Below are 23,179 nucleotides of genomic sequence, written 5' to 3'. Positions count from 1 at the left end.
CATGTGAAAAACCAGGGAGATAAGAGGGATTGGGGTTCGCGATCTGAAATCACAAAGAATTAATAAAAATTAAAAAAAATAACAACAGTAACAAAAAAAAAAAACCCAAACAAACAAAAATATATAAGCTTATCAAGAAACCTGGGGCTTAACTTTTCTGTCAAAAAGTATGGTAGAGTCAAGTTAAGACAAGGCACAAGTTTTGGGCTGCACATACCTGCCTGACCCGTGCTGTGTTCACTGACCCTAACCTGACATTTTTCCTGGGCTGGGGTGGAAGGACTCTCACCTTATTGCTGGACAGCCTGAGTGCTGTCCCACAACCTGGGATTTGTGTGGTCTCGAGCAGGGCACACAGCATAAGCTTCTCTGTTTCTTGCTCAGCAAAATCACCTGCATTCAAGGTGTGAGGAGTACTCAGCCCAGTACCCAGAATCTGGTGGGTGCTCAGTACCTGGCAGTGGCTCTACTGGGAACATGCCATGACATTTTATGAGACTAAGGGTGGAAGGTGCCGTTGAGCAAGTACAAGAGTCACTCTAGCTTCATGGAGAAGGAATCTGAAGCTTTGGAAGTTCACTAGGGCAAGATGGCTCAGTTTCCTGAAGAGTAAAAAGGTCCAACATAGTGGCTTTTTACTGAGTACCACAATCACCACCAACAAAAGGGTCTTGGAATATGCCTTGTATGTTTAAGCATGTATGTTATTTTCTTTTTGTTGTTTCATAAACAGGCTCTTTCTATGTAAACTTGGCTCTCCTGGAACTCACCGTGTTGACCAGGCTGGTCTCAAACTCATAGACATCCACCTGCTTCTGCCTCCCAAACACTGATTTTGTTTTTTGTTTGTTTGTTTGTGTTATTCTCAAGACACGGTTTCTCTGTGTAACTCTGGCTGGCCTGGAAGTTACTCTGTAGACCAGGCTGGCCTGGAACTCACAGAGTTCCTGCCTCTGCCTCCTGAGTGCTGGGATTGAAAGTGTGTGGCACTGAGCACTGATATTAACGTTGTGTGCCAGCACACAATCCTTATGCTAACCACAAAGGCCTTACTCTCACACTTAATAAATCACACGTTTGCCATGCATGGGTACTATCCGTCACTGACACTTTGATCATTCACTGTTGGCTGGAAGCATGTCACCTGAGGAAGAGGGTCCATTGTCTAGAGAATTTCAGGTTACTATAAATGCCACAAAGAAAATAAAGCGGGATATGTGGGAAGAAGCCAGCCAGCCTAGAAGGGAACGAAGCTTGGACTTTTCTGGTGAAGAACACCCAGGAGAGAGGTCCTGGGGCACAGAGGACTTCTCTGTTGAACAACTGAGGTGACCTGGTGGAGGTGGCTGTGGTTTCTGAGTAGCAGGTAGGACATTAGAGCGTTTTCTTGCTGTAGTGCAGAGGATTTCAAGCCAGGGAGTGGTGTAGTCTTTTCAGCTTTTGTTTCAATGTTACCCTTTAGAGAGCTAGCCACCTAAGCAGCAGACACCCTGACTGAGCCCACGTCTGTCTCCATCAGTGTAGCTGTCCCTAGAGGAACACTGTGGAAGTACAAAAGGTGCTGGAGAGCGCGAAAGCCACACTTCACAAAGTTCTGGGGCTCTTCCTGCGCTTTGTACCTCTGGTCCCATGCCTGGTGTTCAGAAGCACAATTCTACTTCTGCCACTAACCCCCAGGGGCAAATGTTATTTCTGTTCTGTTTTTCCTACTTTAAAACACATTTAGAAAGTGCATTGCAGTTACTGAGGTGTTTCCTTTTGATCACAAAACAGGGCACTCAGGGTGCCAGGTATATAGCATGGAAAGTGCACAGGAGTGCGATGAGGTCTGAAGCAAGATTCATGGACTCTCGGTTCCTGGTTCAGGGCTGTTCCAGGGACATGATAGTACCTCGGACCTGTCATCGGTTCTCAGTGGAAAAAGAAAAGTCAGTAATATATAGTTCAGAGAATTTGCTGAAGCATTTCCTGCAACCTGGCTCAGGCCAAGACACTAAATGTAGCCTGGGAAGGTTGGCAAACAAAACGGGAGTGTAGACTGATTTTGTTTTTTGTTTTGTTTTGCTGTGGCATCAAACCCAGGGCCTCACATGCTAAGCGTGTGTGCTCCTTCCAGCCCTGGGCTGTCAGCATTGTGAAGTCCTGCTGACACCTTCAACACCGGGTCTTGGTCAGTTTGGATTTGTTTGTGGAAATTACTGGCAAGCTCGAGGTAGCATTCAACTCCCGCACTTTACGGGAAAGTGGGCTCTGGGCTGATGAGGCCTGAATCTGTCTTGCCTGTAGGAGCCAGAGGTGGACCAGGACAGTAGCCAGGTGAGGTGGGGGAGAAAGGCAGTGCCAGCGGAAGCCTAGGGCTGGGGCAGGGGTGGCCTTGGGTGCTTTTCAAACATTTGGACGTCAGAGTTTAACTCTGAAGCTTCAGATTAATGAGGCATTGACCCCCACACAAGCATTGAAACAGTTGCCAGTTTAGACATTGTCAGTTGATTTACACAAGGCTCTGCTTCCAGTCCCACTGTTTGTGTCCATGACTGCCCCACCATATACCAGGGAGCTAGAAATGGCCCCTCCAACCTCCATTTTCTTTAATGACTGGTATGTGGGCGGAGCTTATTTAGCTGAGTGAAATGTACTTTCAAGAGATACATTCTTGCTGGGAATTTTGGTGTTCATACCCACATTTAATAAAACTCCACCCACAGTGCATTTGCGTAGCAGTGAAAAAACCGGTATTTTCTATATGAATGAATCACACTCCCAATCCTGAGCCTGCCTGTCTGTCTGTGGGTTGTGGCAGGCCAGCTAGCTGGAAGAATGGACTAGGCTGCAGTCCAGCTGCTCTTGGAGGGGGCAGAACCTGCTGCTCATGGGCCGGTCCCTTTTTTGCTCAGAGGACTCTAAGGTCTGGCTGATGGCCACAGCTGGACCTGGACATGGAACCTTCAGCCTGCTCTCCACGGGAAAGGCCAAGGAGGGAAAGAGGCCTTGGGTATTTCTGCTGTCGGAGGCCCCACGGTGCAGCAGGCAGGAGACAGGTACGGAAGTCCTGTGATTCTTCCCAGGTGTCTTTAAACTGCTGTGTCATGTTTCTGATTCCTGGCCGGAGGTCCGGAGGTCATGTGGTCATTTTTAAACTAAATTATAGTTCTCAGGCCCAAGTTGATTGTTCTCAGCTGTTAAATCTTGTTTAATGATATCTTAATTGCTTTCCTTATGATGAAACTTTTTTCTTTAAATCTTAATTTTCTGCAAAAAATTAGGAAGCCTTTGTCTTGATTAAAATGAAATGTTTGTAAGTTAAGTGCACTCATTGCGGCTCACCTTGCTGTTCTTTGACTTCCTGTCTGTGGGCCCTGGTTTAGAAATGCCAAGTACAGGTTAGAAACTGTGTACTGTGCCCTCAAGTAAAAACCCCAATGTTTGGCCTAACACAGAGAGCAATTTCAAGTCTCTTTGCCTCAAAATAAGTAAAAAATGAAACAGAAAAACAAGAAGAAAAACCCACCTTCAAACCAGTTTTCTCGAGACTCAGGAGAGCACATCTCTTCTTCCATTTGCTTTGGTTCTCTGGCAGTATGCCAGTTAGCTCTGTTGGTTTTTGCAGTGGTGGGCATGGAACCCGCAGCCCTGTGTGAGCTAGGCAAAGAGCTCTATCGCTGTGCTGCACCCCAGCCCAAGAGTTTCCTAAAACAGATGCAAGGCAGCTGCTCCTGAACTGGGTTGCATCACCTCCGCAAAGGTAAGGTGAAGCCACAGCACGCCCTGTCTTGTCCCTGCCTGACTTAGAACCCTGGATTGATCTGTGCAGGGGCCGTGCAGTCCTGAGCGAGAGTGGGCGGGAAAAGCAGTGCGGCTCCATAGGACCGCGAAGCTGATCTGCTGTGAGGATAGAGTTTTGGCTCAGTGGAGAAGTTGGGAGGGATTTTGTAGAAGCTCCCACAGAGAAAAAGTAAAACTTCAGAACAAGAAAGCCCTAAAACGGCATTCATTTGGTGTATTTCTGATCTGTTATTTCAGGGACCTGTCTTTTTACTGCCAGAATCATGCTCTGGGATGAAACCTCATGAAATGGGGAGGTAACCAGGTTTGATAGGGGAACAAAGTAAAGGGGGAAAAATAAGTTTTCTGAAGGAACAGAACTAACTAGTTCTCACAAGCCTGAGTTTGCAATTTTAGTAGAAACTATGGGCTGGGAAATATGAGGATGGACTTTGTGGTGTGTGTACACATACATTTGGGAGTAAATATGTGTGTGCATTGGAACATTCAAATGTTCAGTTCGGGCTACAGTGCAGCTGTCAGTGCTAAAGGTCAGCCAATGTACTTTTTTTAGACTTTTTTGTTGTTCCCAAAATGGTCCCAAACAGAAGGAAGTGGGACAAGGTAGAGAATGCTGGGTCTCTGAAGGAGTAACTGAACAACAGGTGACTAGGTCATAGGTAGGAAAGAAGTCACTCACTTATATGGAAAGGAGGTAAAAGGCCCAGGGACTTGAAAGGGCTGTAAAGGTATTTTTGACTGGGGCGAGCACGTGGGTACGTATAAATGAGTGGCTAGGACTAACTTGGACTGAGTGAAATAAGTTCCTCAGACATGGCACTGGGGCCTCACTTGAAACGCACGCTGATGTCTGACTGCCATGCAGCCATGTTGTTGACTGGCTTTCTCTGCTCCTGGGCTAATTCTTGAAGGACTGGAGTAGTTCCTGGGGCAGCAGGCCACTGTGAGCTGGGTCTGTCCCCTCTCCTACATGTGCACACTTGCACTTCCTCTTTCCACTATGTGTTGAAGCAGCACAAGGCTCTCTGTGGCCTGTGTTCTGATTCTTTTCCATCTCCCAGAGCATAAACCCAAACAAACCTCACTCCTGCTCCATGTATGACCGAGTTATTCTTCTAAGTCTTGATCTGATTATCAACTCAGGTCACAGGAACCTCAGAGAATCACAGGCCTCACAGGGAGACCAAAGGTTAACTAGGTCAGCCCCACCGATAGAGGAGGTTCCAAAGGCCAGATAGCTCAGGTGTCTTCCCCGGGACCCAGAGGCAGCTAGGGATGTAAATTGGGAGTCTGGCTTCTACCAGTTGGTGACTTCCTTGAGGTAAGGCAGATGTGGACAGGGGTTTGGATGCCCACCCTGATGTGTTTCTTGTATGCCAGTGTTCTATAAATCAGAATTCTAGTTTCTGACTCAGGTCCCCACCTCCTCAGTCATTTCTGTCACTTTGTGGTAACCACGGAGGCTGAGTGGGGTCCTTTGCACTGCTTTTGTTTTTAAGCATTTTCATTGCATGTATCTCTGTGTGTGTGTGTTTGTATGTGTGTGTATGTTTGGGCAAGTGCCTAAGGAGGGCATGGGGTCCCCTGGAACTTGGGTTTCAAGCAGCTGTGAGCTACCTACCAAGAGTGCTAAGAACCAGACTCAGGACCTCTGCAAAAGAGGAACAAACTCTTAAGCACTGAGCCATCTCTCCAGCCCCTGTATGCTAGTGTTTTAAGATCTCTGATGATGAGTGCTGATTGGTTGAGTATTACATACAGACAGACTCTAAACTGGGAAAGCGAAGGTACAACAAGTAAATGTTTATTTGCATGTTTACAGGGCTGGGGTAGAATCACCAGCTCTGGACATGCTGAGCAAGCAGTTTCCTCCAAGCCACATCCCTTTTGAGGCAAGGCTTCACTATACAGCCCGGGCTGTCTGCAGTCTCCCTGCCTCCCAAGTGCTGTGCTGATGGGGGGTGCCCCACTCTATCCAGTAAAGGAGACAGCATCACACTTGATCACTTAGTGTGGCCTCCAAAGCAAAGGGCAGAGGTGAACACAAAAAGGGTCCACACGTGTGCATGCTCTCCAAGGGATACAGAGTCCGCAAAATCTTGACTGGCTTTCGAAATCTGGGGCTGACAGTGAAATGAGAAAAAAGAAGTGTTCGAAGAGGCAAATTGGTAAAAGTTTCAGGCTGAGACCCAGGGTCCAGGAGTAGTGTGTGGCGCCTGTGCTACAGTGAAGTGCAATTCCTGGCATTCCTTGGCTTAGGTGTCACTCTGTCAGTGGACCTCTAGATGCTATCAGTGCTGTGTCACCTGATGCCTTTTCCCAGCAGGATGTTCTGCCTCCCAGCCCTGAGCTCCGAGATAGCCCTGAAGATGAAGAACTATCTGATTGGAGCAGAGACAGACAGGCAGAGGATTAATTTGCTTAAAGTGACCAGAAAATTAAAAGGGGGAGGGGGAGAAAGTGGATCTGTGTGAGAAGGGGGGTTGCCCCAAGTAGGAAGAAAGATGTTTACACATCCCATTCTCAGGACTTAGAGCTTTTCCACATCGCTTGAAATTGCCAGACAGGAACATTTTCAGAATACCTGTAGCTAACTCTAAGCTGTCCTCAGCGTCCTTTCTAGAGAGTTCTAGAACAGCGGGTCTCCACCTGGGAGTCGCAACCCCTTTTGGGGTCAAAAACTTTTCACAGGGTTCCATATTAGATTTCCTGCATATCTGATATTTACAGTAACAAAATTACAGTTATGAAGTGGCAACAGAAATAATTTTATGGTTGGGTGTCCCCACAGCATGAGGAACGAAGCCTAAGGGGTCGAGGCATTGGGAAGGTTGAGAACCAGTGCTTTAGAGCCTGGAACTGAACCCTCTGTTTGCACCACCTCCTCCCTGGCCTGCTCTCAGATGGAGACAAGGGTGTGAAGGAGATCCAAAGAAACCTCCACTGCCTTACTTCCTTTCTGGGCCCACTGGGTCCAGCCCCCAGTGCACACACAGGAATGCACACACACACACACATGCATGCATGCACACCAGACCCTGTCATCCAGTATGCTTTGGCTTAGTTGCTCCAAAGAGGTCCGGCATCTCCACTAGAGATTTTCCCATGGCTTAAAATTCCCGCCCTTCTGCTTTCCCTGCTGTGGGGCCTCCCTTGTGTTTGTTTTTCTCACATTGTAAAGAAAATATTAGGCATTCATCTTCAGTTGTGAGGGTATAAGGAGGAAAGAAAGATGATTTTAAATGGAAGTATCTCTCTGTAAAATCCTTAGATAGTGTGTGTGTGTGTGTGTGTGTGTGTGTGTGTGTGTGTGAGTGTGTGAGTGTGTGAACGTGTGCGCGTGTGCACGTGCCCACTGCTATCTGGAAATATCAGGTTCAGAGTTGTGTCTCTTTGAAGGATTAGGAAGGGACACAGATGAGCAGCTTCAGGCAGACATTTTGTGCTTGTTCTCTAGAAAGCCTCTCCGAGTGATTGGGAAGTCCTTGACCTGAGACAGAGACCCTGAAAACTGTTAACTAGTTAAAACCACATGTGCTGCAATCAACATTTGTATTGTGAAATAGTTATACCCCGTCCCAAAGATATTCTAGAAGACAGTCGTGAACTATTAGTCTCCGAACAATTCTATCTTGTCTGTAAATCCTTTTTATACACTTGACAAAAAGGACTAATCGGGGAATGTGCCCCCGCCCCCCATGCCAGGGGAGTGTTGGCTTATTGACTTTGCATACCTGTTCTGTTTGTAAATTGAAGATGTGTGTTCTTTACCTCATTGATAGGACGCTCAAGAGGGGAACAGAGGTTAATAGTGGTCTCAGTATTGGAGGCAGAGGGTCAAAGCCTTCTTTGTAGAAGGGAGCTAGTTTCAGAGTTTCAGCAGGTCTTTCATGCCAGGGCCACAGGGGCTGTATGCACCAGTCCTCCTGTGTCAGCACACATGTGTCCTAACACAAGTCAACCATGGCGTGGTGCTGTGATGGTGTGGTGCCGTGATAGCGTGGTGCCGAGATGGCGTGGTGCCGTGATGGCGTGGTGCCGTGATGGCGTGGTGCTGTGATGGTGCACCTTCTGAGATGGCGTGGTGCTGTGATGGTGCGCCTTCTGAGATGGCGTGGTGCTGTGATGGCGTGGTGCTGTGATGTGTGCCTTCTGAGATGGCGTGGTGCTGTGATGGCGTGGTGCTGTGATGGCCTTCTGAGATGGCGTGTGGGATGCGGCACCAGCCTTCCAGATTGTGTGGCAGGTGCAAGTGTGTTATTGACCCACTGTGCTGAGTTTTGCGTTGTTCTTATGGGGAAGTTGTAAGGTTATGGGACACACTTAATTAAATAAAGACAATTAGGCATATGACAGATCTTATATATAAAAGAGGTTTATTAGGTGGATATGGAGAGAGAGAAGGGAAAGCAAGGAGAGCAGAACATGATGGGGGAAAGAGAGAGGAGGAAAGAGAGAGAAAGGAAAAGAGAGAGAAGGGGAAAGAGAGGGGGACACCCCATAGAGAAAGGACCAAGTGAGCAAGAGAGAGAGCACATGTTGAGTTGTCCTTTTAAGGGGCAAGGTAACCACGCCTTCCAGGTGTGGCCACCTGGCCAGTGACACATGATAATATCATAAGTTGCTAGGCAACCCAGAAGCAGGTTTTGTTGCAAAAATCCTAACAGAAGTGGGCCCCGAGTTCTAATTCTGGATTTATTTACGATTGGTTGAGCACTCCTCTCCCTGGCTTTAATGCTTGGCAGTAGGAGCCTCTACACAGAGCTCGGCAAAACTGATGCTGCATAGCAAAGATGCTTGCCAGAGCTCACCGTGGCAAACACTCTAAACTTAATACGTGAGCTCTTCGCAGCAACTCAGCCAAGGCATGGGGACAGAATGCTTTCGCCTGTCAGGACCCAGTTATTGACATACACAGACGAAAGACCCTCCTCTGTACTTGTGCATGGAGGAAAAGAAATCTTGACTTGTAGCTACCATTATGCTATACTACCCAATTATATATATGGGTATGTATGTATGTATGTGAGTGTGTGTATGTATGTATGTATATGTTGACTCATCATCACAGAGGATTCAGGGAGGAAAGCGATGCAAATGAGAAAGGAATGGAAAGAACAGAGGAACTGGGTGTTATTAATCAAAAAGAAGAAGAAGAAGAAGAAGAAGAAGAAGAAGAAGAAGAAGAAGAAGAAGAAGAAGAAGAAGAAGAAGAAGAAGAAGAAGGGGGACAACCGATATTCTCTGCGAGAGGTTTATTAGAAGGGTACGGAGGAAGTGGGTAGCGGGACATGGTGGGGGAAGAGAGGAGAAAAGGGAAGGCGAAAGGGGGCGCCCCAAGAGAGAGAGAGAAAGAGAGGAGTGTAAGAGAGAGTGAGGGGGAAAATAAGAGAGAGAAAGAAAGAGTGTAAGAGAGTGACCATGTGTCAGGGTAGACCCTTTAAGGGGGCACAATAACCACGCCTTCCAGGTGTGGCCACCTGGCTGGCTGACGACACATGATGACATCATCATAGGTTGCTGGGTAACCCAGAAGCAGGTGTGTTCCAAAATACTAACACTGGGATCCGGATTTCCTGTTTCAGAAGTATATACAGTTGTGCTGAGCATTCAGATAGCGATCCCCTGGTCTGTTGGGACGCACATGAGGAGAAAATGCTTCAATAGAGAGTCTCAGCAATCAAGCATGGGGATGGGCATGTGTTGTCAGTCAGGTGGGTAGGCCATGGTCTGTTTAGTAATCTTTTCAGAAGTCCCAGTTTATGGGCTAGGTGAAGTGTGTCACAGATGAGGGACACAGTCCAATCCCCTGAGAAAGTGTCACTAGTCGAGGGCTCCCGTGTCTGTCTGTGGTAGGCTTGGTGGCACCTCGGAGGTGGCCGGTGAGGTGGCCAGTCATGGTCCTGTTGCTCTGCCAGCTTTCCCAGACTTCTGCTTCCTGTAATCTGTAGATACACACAGCGGGTCAACACCTCTTCATTAGTTTCTCCATTGTGCTTCTACAGCTCCTTTTATTGGGCAGCTCCTTTTTGGGGGGCTGGGGGACTTCTCAAGGAAGTGTCTGTGGGCGAGGCTCAGATTTCAAAGCGTACAGCACGCCAAACCGTTGTAGGGCAGTGCTTGCGGCAGTGTGGGAAATGCTTGCCCCACCAGTCTGTTGTGTTTTTGTCTGCCTGGGTTTTAACGCCACTCCAGGGAAGCTCGGCATTGGGAGTGTCCCTCAAGAGAGACTGGGTTCTCGGTGTCTAAAGCAACTGTCCCTCTTAACTGTCCTACCGGAATCTCTTAATGTTTGGTTACGACACTAGCCAACCATGCATTGTTTGGTTGTTGGATTTGAAGGGCTTTTTCCCGTTACCTGAATCAGGTGGGCCCCTCTCGGGTGATGAAGTAAGTTTCCTTTCAATGTTATGGATAGCGCCTAACATTTTTATTATAGAAAACAATACATGTAAATAAATGCACACATATACATATATGCTCATAATGGTTTAGGAATAGAATATAATTGCTTTGTTAAGGCAATTATAGGGTTGGTGCTAGATGTTAAAAAATTATTCACTCTATCCATGTCTGGTTCTAGGCTCCCACACAGACCAAAATCCATAGATGCTGAAGTCACTGATTTGCCCAGAGCCGACATCCACCCTCGTATTCTTTGAATCATCTCCAGATTGCTCATAATACATTAAGAAAGGGGAGTTCTGTGTAAATAGGATTTCTTTGCTGTTTTATTTGAGGGAATCATGAGACAAATAGTTTTTACATGTTCAGTGAAGATGCATTTTTTTTTTCCGAATATTTCTTGCATGCCATTGGATAAACTCAGATGAGTGCAGAAGCCACAGATTCAGAACCTGTGGCTGGAGAGGACCTGTTCTGTACTTTCTCAGTTATGAGCCCCAAATTCATACAATAGGTACATTGTCATTTTTCTCTCTGTTCTGAAGTGGCTGAGAGCAGAGTATAAACAATAGTGGTCAGGACTGTTCCAAATCTAGCCTTTTCATATTTTTGTAAAGTATCTGAAATGTGTAGAAGGACAGGAACAAGATATTTTTAAAGGGACCTAGTGAATGTATACTGATTGCTGTGAGTACAGAGGGGGTGAGCAAGAGGAAGCAACAGGAAACACCTCGGATGGGCCCAGTTGAGTGTTGTATATGCAGATAAAAGGGAAAGCTGTCTGTGATAGATAGCCTGCTGAACCAGTAAGACCAGCTTCAGAGCCAACAAACTATGCAAAGAAAGAAACAAAGCCAAGCATTTGCACAAAGGGACGCGCACAGACATTCCAGGAAGCCACTGAGCTGAGAGGGATGGCAAGCTTCCTTCTGAGGCTCTTTGCTGGGGATAGCTACTGTAGAGCTTTCATTGTAAAACAAAATAAGGATTTGTAGAGAACAGGAAAGGAACTAGCCAAAACACTTTTCTTTCTTTTTTTTTTTGAGACGAGGTCTCACTGTGTAGCACTGCCTCTAGAACTCACTTCTGCTTGTTGGGAATAAAAGTATGCAACCCCCAAACCCAGCCTTAAATGCTTATTAAAAATATTTTTATTTATGTGTATGTGTGTTTGCCTGTGTGAATTTACTGCATTCACAGAGGAGCCGAGAAAGCCAGAAGAGGATGTAGTTCCCTGAAACTGAAGGTAGTTGTGAGCCATCGTGTGGGTGCTAGGAACCAAATCTGTATCCTACAAAGGCAATAACTCCCTTAACTACCAAGCCATTTTTTCAGACTCTTGAAACAGCTTTTATTATAACCAATATTTGTTTGTTTTATTTTGTTTTGTTTTTTCAGGACAGGGTTTCTCTGTGTATGCACCCTGGCTGTCCTGAACTCACTTTGTAGACCTAGTTTGTCTTGAATTTTTAGAGGTTTGCCTGCCTCTGCCTCCTGAGTGCTAGGATTAAAGGTGTACACCACCAACTGGAGCCATCTTTTTACATCTATTTGACTGTCTATCTATCTGTCTATCTGTCTGTCTATCTACCATATGTATGTGTGTGGGGTGGATGGGTGAGTCAGAGGACTCTTCTGAGAGTCACTTCTTTCGCCAGGGATTCAACTCATGTCATCAGCCTTGTCAGCCCCCTTACCTACTAAGCCATCTCACTAGCCCAATCAACACTCTTCTTACATTAATTATGCAGGAACTTCCTACTATGTTGCCTTAGTAGTCATTCAAGGACATCGATCATGACTTTCATCAGATACCTGGATTCATCCACTGGACCATATGTGATAGTTAAATTGATTTTTATACTTGGTTTCAAGTGCACTAATGTTTCGTTCAGGTGAAATGAAAATCACCTGCATGGTGCCACTGTGTATGTCTGGTCCTTTAAAGAGTGTCAGATCTTTGTAACTGGCAACCCTGTGACCATCATCCTCATAATGAACAGTTCATTCACACTGTGTCATTCCAGGATGACTCTCGGGCATGCCCTGCTCCCCATGGAGCTATCCTGCCTCTTCCTTGGCTTTCTTTTTCTGCTCTTGCCTTTTTTCAAAACAAAGTCTTAGAGAAGACTCTTATTTCCTAAGGCAACTCTAAGTTAGAGAAGAAACTGGGCAACCAGCCCAATCTCTCTAGTGGTTTTGGTTCTGAGAGTCTCCCTAAACACCCTAGATTACCCTCACACTTTCCAACCTTCTACTTCCAGCACAATTTTTACTTCCGAGTGCTGGGGCTGAGGCATGCACCACCTCACCCAGTAAAGACTGATTGTATTTAAATTTATTAAATTTTCTCACAATGTATTTTGAATATATTCATCCCCCCCAAAACTGATGTTTTTTTTTTAAATTATTTTTTCCAAATACTTTATCTTTTGACAATTTTGCTATCATTTTGCTACTTTTGGCCACTATTCTCCAGTGACTCCCTTTCTGCAGTTTGATGACAGGATCACAAGATACCTGCCAGGATGACATCATGATCATCTTACTAGCTGTAGTCAGAGGTAAAAGAGTTGGAGTGGAAATTTCTCAGGTTTGATAATTCAGGGCTGAATTATTCATAACACTTGGGCCTTTGCTTTTCTCTGGGAAAATTAAATGAAATTTTATTAACAATCCACTAAGAGCGAGACATTCACACAGCTGCTGGGAGGATATGGGTTAATTAATAAAGGCTTTTATGTTTTCAACAAGCTCCAGTTTATCCACAGACACTGGCATACACACAGAACCAAGAAGGTGAATGTTCTGCAGGCTGGATGTGGAAAGCCGTATCTGGACCAATGCAAGGTTCTCCCAAGGTTCAAAGCCTTTTTAGAGAAAAGGGGACGTTTGAGTAAATCTTAAGAGAATGTTAGCATGCTAAGAACACTAAGCTGGCTTTCCTGAAGAGGCTATTTTTGTAGTTGATGCCCAGTGCAAGTCCTGACACTTCTGGAAGAGAAAAGTGCCAGCTGAAGTGTACATATCATCTTATCCAGGCACACTTTTGGTTGAGAAGAGATTTGCCATTTTGTGTGTGTGTTGCTGCCTGGCTCCCTGCTGCCATGCAGTATCTGGGTCTGGATTTTTTACAAATAACATTTCCTATTACCTTAGCTTTAATTAAAGAGAGACGTGCTTTCTAGTTACCCTGTAATTGATGGTGGTAACCTACCCTTTAACTCTGAGTTCCTGTCCTGAAGCCCTGCCTGCAGCAGTTAATCACCTTACGCTCAGGCTAATGGCTGCTTCAGGAGTTGCTTCTAGCTTGTTGCAGTGATGGGGACTTTTGCATGCTAGGTAGGTGCCCTGGCAGTAAGCTGCACCCCGATCCTGAGGAATTACTGTTAAGAAAAAATAAAATTGTGGGTGAACAGGAAAGGACTGTGGGTAAAACATCACCCCTGGGTTCATTTGGGTAGAAAAGTCATACTTCCTATGTTGGGTTTTTCAAAAACAGGGCACATCAGTAATTACCTGTGCGCTGTATGCTGCATTTGAAATGGGCAAAGAGCTAGGCCTTATTTTCTTCCAGCCAATTAACTTGTTGACTTCCTGCCAAGGTTTGTCCATTTTAAAAAGGATTGCCTTAAACATTCAAGAAAGCATATAGCAAGGAAATGTGTAGGTAGAGACATGCAGGCTAATGTTTGGACTCAGGCGCCCATGCTCAAGGCTTATCACTCAGAAAGCAGGAGTGTTGGCTTCTCCCTGAGACTGGGAGTCCTTGGTCTCTCATATGTGCATCCCTCATGCTGGAATAGGTTTTATTTTTCTCAAGAAAGCTTGGAAGTTGAGTATGATGGCTCAGATCTGTAAGTCCAGCCCCAGGGAGGCAGAGGCATTACAAGTTCACGGCTAGCTTAGGCAGCAAAAAGATCACCCTCAGATGCACATTGAGGCTCTGTCTTTAAGAAAGAAAGGAAGAAGGAAGGGAGAGAGGGAAGTAGGAAGAGAGGGAGGAAAAGGAGAGCCATGATCTGGCCACACAATGCTGATAATTGTGTGCTGATAATATCAGGTATCATGCCTTTTCCATACCTAAAGATGGGGGCTATGTGCTATGAAAAATATTTTAAGCTCCCATGTCTATGTTTGGAATGGTGAAGGGTCTTCATGGCTCATCTGTCTTGCCTCATCCAATCAGCTGTAGGAGATCAGTGTTCCCCTGATTATAGAAATTCAACCTGCACCATTAGATTGAGCAGTGGCTGTGGAAACGGAACTCAGGACAGGGTTCTTAACTCTGCGCATTTCCTCTGTGAGTAGGGTGAAGGTGTTAGAGGTGTAAAATTTTGAATACATTCCTTGATTTCCAGTAGAGAATAATTGATTTTTCATCTCCATCTTGGTGAAACACATTGTCAACAATTACTCAAGACTAAAATTCAAGACTGCTGATGTAAAGAAATAGTTTTGGTCATTGAACACAGGGCAGTCACATGAAATTCTGACATAGGATCCTGATGCTCATCCAGTTGTTTGGTCCCAAGGGCAATGTTCTTGTGGGCACTTAGATCAAGTACTTACATATCATCCTTCCATTGGCATGAGGGCAATTTAGGAGTATACATCCCACTAAACTAAATCAGTAAATTGCACAAATAATGACATCTTTTGGCTAATTGGCAAACATGGAAAATAATGTGATGGATTATGCCACTTTACTGTGAAGTGTAGCTTATATTTCTTTTGATGGTACTCAAGAATAACCCTGGCATGATCCTCCACACCCCAGCTAAGACAATATTTCTTTGTACTGCTCACCACACCCTATGCCTTTCTGTTTGTTCTGCCGATGGGAAATGGGTGAGATTGCCAGATTTCTATGCGAATTACAGGGTTTTCAGATCATTGTGGAGAAAATTACTGAGATTCAATGTCATTGGGAAAAAAATATATTCTTAATTTGCCTGTAATTTTTTTCTTTAATGGGTACTTTGGCTCTATTTTCAAAGCACATTTAAAGCTTTCTTTCCCAATTTGGCATCAGAATTATTTCTTTAAATGCCCTTAATTTTAGGATTATTTTCTCATTTGATTGACATAAAATATATCATTCCAGAAGGCAAAACATCAACACATATTTGAATACGGTACTTAATAATATTGAGTTTTGTAATCACTTACCTAGGAGTGAAGGTTACCACTCTCAACTTGTCCCACCTCCTGTTAAAGGTATGATCTGTAAGTCAGAGCCCTTGTGGTCTCCGAGACGCCTTCCCAGACACATCAATGTGTCTGCTATTACTAGGTATCTATTAATCCAATCAGGTTGACATCAGAATTAACTGCCACCGTGCCAGTGAATTAGAAATGCATCATCAATTCCAAACACAGTTTGGAATAAAAAGACTTTAAGGAACTAATTAATGCTCTAGGAGTTTTTAACAACAAATCTACACCAGAGATATTGGTGTTTTATACATGTAGATACTATGAAAAACACTCCAAATAGCTAACACACAGGAATTTTGAGATTTTGGATCATGAGTGCTAATTTCAGTTCTCAGAATAACTATTTATTACTTCTCACTAAGAGAATGAAAACTAGGAATGATGAAATTGTCCTTATGGGGACTTTCCATAGCTTCTCCTGTGCACAGTTTGTTCTAGCTCAGTGTGTTGCTTTGGGCTTCAACATGCACCAAAGAAGATTATTTCATTCTAGTCTGACTCAGCCTTCTACAAGCTAAAATGGCCCCTGTTGAGAGGTTCATGCACTTGCATTTTAAGCTGTTCAAGGGAACGGAGAAAGACCAAGGCCCATGGGAGTGAGGTGGCGAGACTAACACTCCCCTGTGTGCCCTACTGTGAGAGTAAAGGGATCCTCCTTCTCTTCACTTCTCTCTACATGATCAACACCTTTTCCACAGATGGCGATCTGGTTAAACAATGACCAATACCAGGAAAATCACTCAGTAATGCCAGAACCCAGAGTAGGAGCCAGGGGGCCTCTGAACTAGGCTGGCCTGCTTCTGACTCACCATGTGGCCTGAGTTTCTTAGTTGTCGTTTGGACTAGGTAATCATACCTACTGCAGAAACGTCCACATTGGATGTTTAACTGAGTAATGTCTGAATTTTCGTTCAACTCTAAAATGTCTCTTCCAAGCAATCAATTGTAAAACTAATGTGCTCTGGGCTGGAGAGATGGCTCAGCAGCTGAGGGCACTGACTGCTCTTCCAGATGGACCTGGGTTTGATTTCCAGCACCTGCATGGCTCACAACTATTTTTAACTTCAGTGTCAGGAGATCTGATGCCTTCTAGTCTCATGTCAGGCACGAGACACAGAGAGGCATGCAGGCAGAACAACCAGGTGTACACACACACACACACACACACACACACACGATTGTATTCTAGAATTCACACCACTGTATTCTCGGGAGCTGTGTCTGCACCAAGCAAGCTATCTTGCCACTGATGGGAATAAAATACTGAGGTCACATTCAACCCAAAATGTATACAGCAATTCTAGATGCATTCTCACCAAACTAAGTTAGATGTTAAGAAGTAGGAAGTTTGAAGTCTGGTGATAGAGCAAGTTCTAAGTCGGGGTTACACAGAGAAACAAACAAACAAAGTAGCAGAATTGTTTAAATGATTGCCTTTCAGTTTATATTTCTTTCAAGGCGATGGTAAGTAACACTTGTAGAATGTCTGCAGAGGTCTACTGTCACACACACTAGTGATCCCGTGAAATAAAACATATTGCAGAGGTCTTTTTTACCCTTCTTTGCCTAGAGGTAAAATTCTTTCTTTTTTGTTTCTTGTAAGTGCATGTTAGAATAAAGTCATCTTTGAAAAGTCTTAATGAAAAGAGCAAACCTGAGGACAGCGTCCACCTTGTTCCTCTGGTCTCCACAGCCTGAGAATGAAGACTCAAGACTATTGACACAATGCCCAAGGACTCCCACTGCATAAAAATCAATACACCTTTGCTCCACAGACACTCATCCTACTGGCTCTTTACAGAGAGCTGGCTTCGAGAATAAAAAGACTTTAAGGAACTAATTAATGCTCTAGGAGTTTTTAACAACAAATCTACACCAGAGATATTGGTGTTTTATACATGAAATGCCTCTTCAGTTTGCCCGGCTCAGAAAGGGGAAGAATTCTGTTTAGAGACTGATCAGGTTCCCTGTGGCTACTTAAGAGACCAGATTCCTTATCAACACCTGCAAAGCCTGAGTCCAGAGGATCTTTAACTAAAGAGCTCAACGTCTTTTAGGAAGTAAAATAGATCTTTACTATTTTGCCTTCATTAGATTTTTCAGTCTTCCTTCAAGGGGCACTCAGTCAGATGACATGGCTGCTCTGTCTTATTTTCTTTTTTAACCCAGTGATAGTTCCACGAAAGAGGATTTTGCTGCTCTCTGTGTGCAGTTTGTTGTTGAAGGAACTGGGACATCTGGTGTGGTGAATGTTCCAGTGTAGTGTCTGTATTGGTTACTTTTGTACACATATGATCAAACTATACGGTGGGATAACCTGAAGGGGAAAAGATCTGTTCTTGCTCCCAATTTCACAAGGATCAGGCCTGGGTGGCTTGGTCTCATGCATCTGTGCAGAACAGTGTGGTGATAGGAGAAGGCGGAGAAACAAGCTTCTCACTTCTTAGCTGACAGGAAGTCAAGAGAAGTGGCAATGCTGGGAGATAACAGGGTTAAAATACAGTCTCAAGGACATGCTCCTTCGACGGGGCCCCACATGCTCTATCACCACTCTCAACTTGTCCCACCTCCTGTTAAAGGTATGATCTGTAAGTCAGAGCCCTCGTGGTCTCCGAGACGCCTTCCCAGACACATCAATGTGTCCGCTATTACTAGGTATCTATTAATCCAATCAGGTTGACATCAGAATTAACTGCCACCGTGCCAGTGAATTAGAAATGCATCATCAATTCCAAACACAGTTCAAACCCAGCAAAGCATGTGTGGTGATTCACATTCCGTATATTACCAGATTAATTACTAACTGTATATACACATGGGATGAGCTGAAAACTGCTTATTTTCAGGTTGGTCCAGTGATGCTGGATAACTTTGGAGAAAATTAATCCTTTTCTTTTTGGAAGTAAGCACTATCCTTTTTTTTTTCTCTTGACAACTTGAATCCATCTTCCTAAATTCTATTAGCTTTCTAGTGTATCTTCTATTTATTTTTCTCTACCTTTTCTAAAGAATAGGATTTGGAGAACATTTGGCAATGTGCCTCAGGCAGGAAAACTGTCTTGCAACTAAGTTGAAGGTTAACATTTCAGTGCTTAGTGAAGATCACATCTGCAGTGCGAGCATCCCAGAGTCTCAGTGTGCATGTGGGGAAGTCTGTGCTTGAGGATAGAATGCCCCAGGGAATATGTTCCCCAGTGAAGCCATCATTTTGTGGAAATCTATTTTGCAAGTGACAAAAATTTGTGATTTATTTTTTAAAAGGTGAAATGTCTATTATTTCTAAGCTAAACATAATGATTTTGTCATGGCAATTTTTGGTTGTCAACTTGGATACATATGGAATTAAGTAAAACCCAACTCACTGGATATGTTTGTGATGGATAACTGGATCCTTGGAGGTAAGAATACCTACCTTGGGTCACACTGATGGATAACTGGATCCTTGGAGGTAAGAATACCTACCTTGGGTCACACCTTGTGGCCCCTATATAAAGGGGAAGACAAAGAGAAGCAGCTACTCTGCCTGCTTACTTTACTCTCTCAGTGAAGTCCATTCCTTCACTGGTGTAAGAGCCTACCTCGTCTGGATTCCAGTGTACTGAAGACCAGCTGAGACATCCAGCCTCTTGGACTGAAAAACTGCTGGATTCTTGGACTTTTCATTGGTAGACAGCCATTGTTGGACCAGCTGAACCACACTCTGTAAGCCATTCTAATAAACCCCTCTTTTAAAGATTCATCCTATCAGTTCTGTTTCTCTAGAAGACACTAATTAATATACTCTATAATGTCTCAAAAAGAAAAAAAAAATCACAATTTACAAAGGACCACAAAAGGTCTAGCTGGCTGTGCATCTAGTGCGAGCCCCGTGGTCTGAAATTAAGTTCTTTAAGATCTTAAAAAATCAAACAGTAAAAAGAGATGAGCTGATTATGTTAACTATCCTCTGCTGTTTGACTATTAATCCTATTTCACAGATTCATACACACTTATGTTAACGTGAAAGTATAGTCAGTTCTTATTAGCAGCAGTCACATTTTATTTTGCATAATAGTGCATCAATTCCTTTTCTTACTGCTGTGATCAAATACAGGGTAAAAGCAAGTTAAAAAAAGGAAAGGTTTTACTTTGGCTCACAGTTGGAGGGTATAGTGGCTGTTGTGGTGGCTCAGGAGCATGAGCGGTCCTTAGCCAGGAATGGGGAGGGAACGTGGTGCTGTTTGCTTTCTCTTTTTTAATTTAATCGAAGGCTCCTGCTCGTGGGCTGGTACTGTTCACGTTCGGGTGGGTCTTCCCACCGCATTGAGTCTAGTCTAGAAACAACACCACAGACATGTGGAGAGTCTGAATTCCAGGGGATTCTAGAGCCTGTCAGTATTAGTCATCAGACTGAGTTAGGGAGTATTGACTTTTACAGAGTACTAACTTTCTGTACTACTAGATTTCTGTGTACAGTATTCTTACCAGCTAATTAACACAAAGCACTGCTTTTGTCTGTACATATGTGTTTCTATTTAAAGACTGTACTAAATACCATCGACTCAGGTGTACAGCATCCAATTGTACTGTAAGTCATGCTTGAATGAAGCTTATCCAGGACTCATGTTTTCTCTGTAAGGCACATCACAGCCTCCTGTACTTAAGAACACTAGACAGCCCTTCCATGCTCTGCTCAAGGGCCAGTTCAACTGCAAAATCATCAAAAAGAAAAGACAAAAGACACAAAAAACACACAAGGCACTAAACAGACCACAAAGAGAATGCTTACTCAGACTGAAATGGGAAGGCAGAGTGTTGCTGAGTCGAATTCTACCTGGGTACGTGATTGTGAGATAACCCAGCTTGTTTGCTGTTCTGTTCAGTTCTGTGAACATAGATGTGGAGGCCGCATATGAAATTCAGTTAGTAGAAAAACTTAGAGAATCTGAAAATATGATAGTTGACTGTTTTCTGTGTATTCTTTTTTCTTCCTTATGAAGCTTTGCAGATGAGATCGATGCTCCTAGCTGTGTTAACTTTCAACCTCCATGCAGTTTTATTAAAGACAGGAAATTTCAAAGTACTAATGCCCTCTCCTTGATGGGCAGCTATGGTAGGGCCCTTACATTGCTTCTCCACTCTTAGTTTGTTTTGCTACTTCTTGTTTTGAGACCAGGTCTCACTATGTAAATTTGGTTGTTCTGGAACTCACTGTATAGAGCTGGCTGGCCTCAAACTCAGTTATCCCTCTGTCTCTGCCTCTTGAGTACTAAGATTAGAGATGTTTACTATCACACCCAGCTACATTATTAGGTTTGTTTGTTTGTTTGTTTTTTAATATTGTTTTTAAAACAGAACCTCCTTATTCCAGTCCTCACGGATGTGACAAAGTTGAGAGGAGTTACGGCTGAGGGACCAGTTGCTGCCCCAGACTTGGCCATTTCTCTTTTTACCCAGGTCCACTCAGAATTTGTAAGAAGAGTTTAATTTTTAAATTCCAATGCTTGACGCATTGGTTTTGATATTATTTAGGAAGTAGGTGGAACTGGGATACAAGGTTATTAGAAACAATATTACTGTCTCATGTCATTCTACATGCTGTTAGTACAGTCAGATGGGAAGCAGCAAGTAGAATTTGTGTTTGTTGATCGACTGTTGTACTGATACCTAATGTAACACAGGAGCAAGGAGGGTCTTAGGTGATGGTGAATCTTTCTGTCCTTTATAGAAGAAAGTACTTTTCAGAAATGCAAAATAAAAAAACCATTCCATCTTGTTCAAAAATATTTGCTATTTTTCCAAAACTCTCTTGAAGGGACTCCTGAAGAAATCTTGGCTAGAGGTTTTTAAAAACTATTTTATTTTAGTAAGTGGTGTGTGTGTGTGTTTGTGTGTGTGTGTGTTTGTGTGTGGGGGCCAGAGACAGAGAGGAGAGACTAAATGAGGAGCTGAGGAGACAGCTGTGGGAGTTGGACGTGTCCTTCCACACTGTTTGCAGCAGTCTCTGTTACTTCTGTTGTTGTGCTCTGTGCTGGCCTGTGGCTTCCTCTCAGGAGAGGAGAGCAGAGGTCACAGCTGCTTGACACAATCAGGCTTTTTTAACCTGGGTTCTGGGAATCAAATTCAGGTCAGCAGGCTTGTGTAGTAAGTGCTATTACTTACTGAGCCCCATAATTTTAACTTATTTAATTTTTATTTTTTACTTATGTTTATAGATGTTTTGCCTACATGCATGTCTGTGTACCAAGTGCATGCCTGGTCCCCATGAATTCCCAGAGAGGAATCACATCTCGTGCAGCTCCCGGTTACAGACAGTTGTGAACTGTGGGAATGGTGGGTTGGATCTGACCCCCGGACGAGCAGCCAGTGCTGCTCTAGCCTAGCTCCACTCCCCCAAACTTTTAAACCAATATTAAACTGTTCTACCTTACGGTAAGGTCTCACTGTGTTGATTACGCTGACCTCAAATTCACTGTGCACCCTAACATGTGGCCTGTGCTCCACCAGCTTGGATTACAAGTGTATGCTTCCATGGGAGCTCAGGTACGTAAAAAACCTGACAGGAAGATGGCGGCTTTTCAACAACTCAGGTCATAGTTTGGTTATGTCATCTAGATTGCTTCCTCATGTGTTTCTGAGGTGGACCCTACCTTGGTTCTAGGAGTCAGTGGATTGGTGACATGCACCCTCTAATTGGGACACCTGCAGTTCAGGAGATGCTGTCCTGGGGAACTTGTCAAAAGGAAGACAGGTTAGCTGCTAGCTAGATCTTTCCATGTCTTCTCTCTGACTTGACTGAACAAGTACCAGGTAAATGGCATATCCTCAGGACACCAGCAGAGCATTGTCTAGGGAGCCTTCCTCTTGCCTCAGAAAGCACACCCACAGCCTCTCCCTGGGATGCTCAGAGTGCCTTTTGTTCTGTAAACCTGATGAGTGAGTGGTCTTTGCCCTCTCTGAAAAGGTGTCTTGAGTAAGATGCTTCAGGCTGTAGCAATGCTACTTCTTAACTTCTGAGTAAAAACAGTGAGAAGAGGCAGGGTTTCATAACAAGAGCATTCTCAGGACAGCAGATGTAGTTTCCGGAAAGTCTTCATTTTATTAAAGGAAGGCAGGTGGATAGGATTAACCTCAGAGATCCAACACAGGGCACTCTTCTGGGTGTGTGCTAGTTACAGGGACTGGGAGGGACTGTAGTGTAATAAGCAGGAATCTTGAAGTCTGCAAATATCTGTCTTGAATTTACTAAGAGCTTAGTGATTTAAGAGAAAGCTATTTAATCCTACTGACCTTTGTCTGTGAAATGTCCAAAAATAACACACAGCTTGCAGTGTTGTATGGATGAGAGAGGGCTTGTTCAGAGCATCTGGCAGGTTGCAGCCCCACAGTAGACATAGAAAGGTAGGGCTCCCTTGTCTTCATGGTCATCCCTCCATCCATGGAGCTTGCGGGACTCGGCTTTGGAGATTGTTAGGCAGTGGGGGTGGGAGGGTGAGAAGCTTACAGCCCGGTGGGGACTGCACATAAACAGGTTGTTCAGAGGCCGTAGAAGCTCTGTGGTAAGGAAGAAGCTGCTGACACGTGAGCAGACAAAAGTGGCTCCTAAGCCGCACTGTGGAGCCAAGGAGCTTTCCACGTAAAGGAAATATCTTCATGGAGTCACGACAGGCAAGTTCAACGGGCGAGGAGTGTAAGCACCCAAGCACACAGTGAAGCATGCACGAAAGCTTGAAGGAGAAGAGGCCATGGATCTCTAATAGAAGTGACCAAAGCACAAGGGACATCTACTATT

The 23,179-nt window shown here is 44.3% G+C and overlaps 1 protein-coding gene across 26 annotated transcripts in view; it reads left to right on the top strand.

The window, feature by feature from the left end:
- The window catches only part of Kiaa1217 (KIAA1217 ortholog), an 839,639-nt gene that overhangs the window by 593,726 nt on the left and 222,734 nt on the right, over nt 1–23,179 (top strand). The window contains exon 1 of one of the 26 annotated variants that reach the window (XM_060372909.1): nt 2,386–3,038. The exons of the other annotated variants lie outside the window; for them this stretch is intronic. Coding sequence (XP_060228892.1) covers nt 2,937–3,038 — 102 coding nt within the window. The 5' untranslated portion in view covers nt 2,386–2,936. Of the gene's footprint in view, nt 1–2,385; nt 3,039–23,179 lie in introns of those variants that run through there. 26 annotated transcript variants of the gene reach the window in all.

Source organism: Meriones unguiculatus, chromosome 19 (genome assembly GCF_030254825.1).
Source record: "Meriones unguiculatus strain TT.TT164.6M chromosome 19, Bangor_MerUng_6.1, whole genome shotgun sequence".
NCBI lineage: Eukaryota > Metazoa > Chordata > Mammalia > Rodentia > Muridae > Meriones > Meriones unguiculatus.
Note: the sequence above shows the minus strand (reverse complement) of the source record. Positions and strands in the feature narration are given on the sequence as shown.